Source organism: Pinus tabuliformis, chromosome 2_2, assembly GCF_031772625.1.
Source record: "Pinus tabuliformis cultivar Carrire ecotype Pingquan chromosome 2_2, CPIR1, whole genome shotgun sequence".
Lineage (NCBI taxonomy): Eukaryota > Viridiplantae > Streptophyta > Pinopsida > Pinales > Pinaceae > Pinus > Pinus tabuliformis.
Genome location: NC_142300.1, coordinates 925,504,005 through 925,509,619, shown reverse-complemented (window position 1 = coordinate 925,509,619; position 5,615 = coordinate 925,504,005). Strand labels below are relative to the sequence as shown.

Here is a 5,615-nt window from a genome sequence, read left to right as displayed (position 1 = left end):
ATACCTGCTTAGGAAGGAATCCGCATACCATCTTATCTGTGTAACTCCCTTCAAACCCTCAGAACAAGACTAGACGCAGTAGAACCCTAGAAACATCTTAGCCACCTTAAGACAGTCTGACAAACTTCCTACAAGCAAACAACTTAGAACACCACCGGCTTAGGAGTCTTACAATTCATGAAGTATGCCTAAATTATATGGAATGGTACAGAAGCTCGAAAGGCAGTTGAAACATTCTCTGTTCATGCTCCAATATTGAAAGGCAGCCTATAATATGGCAGGGACCTGAAGCCTCACAATCTCCTGGTGGATACGCGAAGAGGTGTAGTAAAAATAGCATATCTTGGCCTCGGAAGAGCATTTACAATTCCTATTAAGAAATATACACATGAGAATCCAAAACCCTAAACCCTTCAACAAAGCAGCTAATAAATTATACCTTCAACAAAACCAGAGGGCTACCATTATATCAGAAAACCATTATATCAGAAAAAAGCACAAGACCTTAACACCGAAAAGCTACAACATCATTTCCGTATGTTCCGAGTCTCACACTAGCTGCAAGCTTTGGAGATGGCAACCAAAACCAAGCTGCCATTAGAATCCAAAACCCTAAACCCTTCAACAAAGCAGCTAATAAATTATACATTCAACAAAACCAGAGGGCTACCATTATATCAGAAAAACCAAGCTGCCATTAGAATCCAAAACCCTAAACCCTTCAACAAAGCAGCTAATAAATTATACATTCAACAAAACCAGAGGGCTACCATTATATCAGAAAAAAGCACAAGACCTTAACACCGAAAAAAGCACAAGACCTTAACACCGAAAAGCTACAACAAAACTTCCAATAAGCGAGGTGAGGTGTTGAGAAACACACGGTGAGAGGTGTTGAAAAACACTTCGGAAAATGGCTGGTAGGATAAAAATCCTACCGGATAGAAGCCATCAGTCCAGAGCTCGCCACACATTCGGAGGACCTTCTCCAGTGCTCGCCGGACCTGCCACACCTGCAACAATTGGAAAAAATTAACAAATGAGCAAATGCAGAAGAAAAAAACCCAAAAAACCAGTCAAATACCACCGAAATTTGCAGTTACCTGTAAATTGGTACTGGCTCCTCCCCAAACAGCAAATAGCACGAATTAAACCACCGACGGTCCTGGCTGAACAGCAATTGGCGGACATGAGCTCAACAATGGCGGACCACCCTAAACCACCGACGGTCCTGGCTGAACAGCGATTGGCGGACATGAGCTCAACAATGGCGGACCACCCTAAACCACCGGCGGTCCTGGCTGAACAGCAATGGGCGGACAGGAGCTCAACAATGGCGGACCTCATGCACAGGTAATGGAGCCCTCCCGCGCCATCATCGGCGGAGGGCTTCGAACAACCACCAGACCCGAACAAAAAACCCACAGTCGGAGCATACATCGCGCGGTAAAGGCGGAAATGAGCCCCTCCATGCTCGTTTAATAAACCCTAAACCCTTGACACGTTCGGCAACAGGTGGCGGATTGAGTTGGCGTGGTGTCGTACGAGGCCACGTGCCTGCAACGTGCCCGTCCGCCAGGTGGAGGGGAGGGCGCACAGGTAATGGCGTCCCTCCCCTATAGTGTTTCAGTGCTATTCGTGTTGAACATTTGAGAATTCTGTAAAACCAGAAAGGCAAAGGCGGTGGTGGCGATGGTTGTATAGTTCGCACCGAAGAAGAAGACTGGTAAGAAAGAGGAATGGAGCACTTAAATCAGCTGATGACCTCGCTTATGGAAGAAGGAAGAATGGAGAACGTAAACCGGTTGATGGAACGAGGAAGAATGGAAAACTTAAACCAGTTGATGGCCCAGTTTAGCTCTGCGAAATATGCCTCCGAGAAATTCGACAAGAAAACCCTTCTCCAACTTCACGAATTCGGTCGTCAGCGAGTCGGAGCAGGAACGAATTTTCAGTTGCATTTGTCAGGCAGCAGCGGCGGCGCAGCTTGTTCAGTTCCGCTGGAAAGGCTGATCCCTATTTCCTTCAACGAGTTGAAGGTTGGGGAAGTCCACAAAGGCCGGGTGGTTTACGGGACCCTCTGCGCTGAGGCCTTCAGGATAAGCGGTATCATGACTGTGCTCGAGGATGATAAAGGTTTGGCCGTCAGGCTGGCAATTTACAATGCTGCTCATTCGCAGATGAACATCGAGAGGCTTTACCCAAAGGGAGCCAAGGTGGCTATCAGGGAACCCTATTTTAAGCGCGCCGCCGACAGTAGCCTTGCCATACGTGTCGATAACCCTGCCAATGTCGAGATGCTGGTGCCACAGAAGGAGAAGCGGGCGGAGAACCTGCCGTATGTAGATGTGGAGGAAGTGAGGAAGAAGGGCAACAGCTGCTTCAGAGACAAAGAATGGGACGCAGCGGCTGAACATTATACGAAATGTATCGATGCAGCTCTGCTTCAGCTCAAGCAGAGGTCCTCTAATGACAATAATGATATGAAGACCTGCCTCCTCCTCGCGTATTCCAATCGAGCGGAAACCAGGCTTCAGGTGAGGGAATTTGAGCTGGCGCTGGAAGATTCCGACAAGGCCCTTGGGATCGATTCCGGCAATCTCAAAGCGCTCTATAGGAGAGGCCGCGCTCTGCTCGGCATGAGGCAGTATGCAGAGGCTTGCAAATGTTTGGAGAACGCCAACAACGCTAGCCCTGGACAGAGGGAGATACAAGACGCCCTTCACCGGGCGAGGACTTTGTACGCCCAGAACCGGAATGGCAAGTATGACATCTCGGACTGGCTGCTCGGTTGCGGCCCTCCTCCGGATGTCGCCGATTTTGTTGGTCCCGTAGAGATCAAGATGACCCAAAATGGCAGCAGCCGGGGGCTTTACGCCACACAAGAAATAAGCACCGGGCAGCTTTCGCTGGTAAGCAATGCCGTTGCAGTTGGTTATGAGGACGGCCATAGCACCTCTGCCACTTTGTTGAATGTGGACCACAGGGGCAAAATTAATAGGGCTTCTCAAGAGGATCTTGTTGCCGCGGTCGTCTCTGCTGCTATGAAGTCGCAGATATTGCTCCGGAAGCTTTATAGTTTAGCTGGTTCCTCGGCGCCCGGTAGCCTAGATGTTCCGGCCGTTGAATTGTTTAAGACGGATGGCCATATGTCCAGAGGACAAGAAGAAGAAGAAAAATTGCAGGTAGATGTTAAACGTATACGAGATATTATAGCTCTGAACTCTTTCGGTGAAGCGGAACAGACATTTGCTTCAAAATCGAAAAGAGATATAGCCAAATTGGTCCAGCGAGGCCAGGATTTTAGCGGTCTCTGGTTACTGCCGTCGTTCATTAATCATTCCTGCCTGCCGAACTCAAGTAGGCTGGAAATGGGGAGCGCTATGTTTATTCATGCCTGCAAGCCCATCAAGCGAGGAGAAGAGATCACGTTTCCCTATTTCGATATACTACTGCCCTTGCCGCAGCGCCAAGTTAGGGGCGAGAACTGGGGTTTTGAGTGCCAGTGCAGGAGATGCATTTTGGAGCTCTCTCTTAAGGCAGCCCTGGATCCTATAACAACACGGTTCGACGAACTGCATGACAAAGCCTTGGAGGAAAGCAATGCTGCAAGGTCTCAAGAGCGCTTCGAGTCGAATCTTCCGGCATGTGCAGAATTTGCAAAGCTTTTTGTAGAAGCAGAGGAGATTATTAGGGATTTTCCTCTATTGAAAACGGAAGAAGAGAAGAATTGGATTCTTGCATCTTTTGCGTCTGCATATTTTGCAGGTATGCAGTCGGATTTGTTTTTCCCCACAATGTTGGAGGATGGTGTTCCTTCTGGGGAGGAAGTTATGCAAGCCATTCAAAACACTGTGCCCGGGGACATTCGAACTCTGGTCATGGCAGCCCGGGCGATTAAGGGAGCGCAGCGTTGGATGGGGGATGAAAAAGACGCATCTGTTATAAAATATGCATTAGAGCAAGCCAGGGAGGCATGCATTAGAGTTTTCGGCAGACATAGAGAAGATGTTCTAGAGGCCCTCGTCCTCAAGTATTCAAACTGATCTGTATTTTAGTAAACAGTACTTGCCATTATCAAATCATGATCGACCCAGATGATGCCGGCAGAGGTGCCTTTTGGAAGTGAATATATTTTGTTTGAATTATTATAATTTATTACGCTTTCAACTTTGAGAAAACTCCCCAGCCACCACGCTGCACTCTTTTGTATTGGGAGATCTTTTGTATGTTAAACTATTGAGATCTTTTGTGTGGTCAATCCATTATTAAACTATTGGGACACAGGTTAGATCGCACTGTTTTAATGGTCAAGCGAATCTTGATTTGTACAACCTCTCACCTTATTATAACCTATGAAGATATTATAAATACCTTATTATAACCCATGAACATATTATAAATACCTTTGCAGCGGTCTTTTTGTTAAGACCAACTAGTTTTGGTCTCTGGTCTCTGTTTATCTCTGCCACTAATTAATGGTCTCTGGTTATTTTTGCCATTAATTTCTGTTTCGGGAAGGATTGAGGATTACGCTATTTAATGGACATTTCAATTGGGTTTTTCTTTCTTTTCAGTTCTACTATCTTGTCCAACGCATTGGTTTTTTTGTTAAACCCCTTCAGCGTGTTGTTTTCTGGTAATCGCTGCCATTAACTTCTTGTTCCGATAGGTTCTAAAGCAACAGGATTGCTGTGTAATTTGGAGATTTTTAAGGATAAATATGGGAAAGAGGAAGTCATTTAAGATGTTAATGGCTCTGCAATCACTAGAGTAGCGTGGAGTGTATATTTAATTTTTTTCATATGGATAGTTAGTTAGTTAACAGTGGTTGAAATCTGGGCAAAACAATTTCAAATCTGGGCAAAACAATTTCAAAACGTTTTATAGAGGTAGTGTTTGATTAGTGTTTTTGATAGTGGAGATGGATTCAACGCCATCAAAGAAGTCTAAGACACTAAAATTTTTAAGGTTTAACAACTATAACTTAAATTTACAAAAATCTTTGCCGAATTTCAATTTCCAATTTCTCTATAAAACCATTCACGTTAAAATACCCCATTTTTTTTTAACATTCAAACCTTAAACCGAGGAAAAATAGGTTTTGGACATTAGCTTGCGAAAACAATGACTAATAAATTTTTTGTTTTTGTTTTTTTTTCTCGGGTTTTCATTGATGTTGGCAGTTGCGGCTTGAACTCAGAGCGTGTATCCCAGAATGCGGACTTCCTGAATGTGGGAATTGTACTGAAAGATACAGGATCAAGACAATTCAAGGGGAATGAAAAGGGAAACATAGCGGATGAAACTGGACTGGCTATATAAGGCATGGCAGGGACTGGCTAAGTCTCTTGCTTACTGAATGGAGTCTAGTGAGTAAGCTTGGGCTAAGGAGAATTTATTCAGTCATGGCATGCAGTAGGATCTTCTTATGGTGTACAACAGAGAAGAGTACTATTCCAAAACAGAAAATAGTCTTATTCCAGAAATGAAAATCATCCAGAAGGCCAGGTTTATAGAGTCTTAGTCTTATTCCAGAAATGAAAATCGTCCGGAAATAGTGTGAATTTACCCCAACAAAGAAGCACCGTCAACAAGGGAAAGATTACAGGCTG

General features: G+C 45.0%; 1 protein-coding gene across 1 annotated transcript; it reads left to right on the top strand.

Moving 5' to 3' along the window:
- The first annotated feature begins 1,641 nt into the window (after positions 1-1,641).
- On the top strand, positions 1,642-4,345 carry LOC149196105 (methyltransferase FGSG_00040-like). Its single transcript, XM_089409045.1, has one exon. It carries the CDS (start codon positions 1,740-1,742, stop codon positions 4,044-4,046), a length of 2,307 nt encoding a protein of 768 aa, XP_089265171.1. The 5' UTR covers positions 1,642-1,739; the 3' UTR covers positions 4,047-4,345.
- Positions 4,346-5,615: the final 1,270 nt, after the last annotated feature.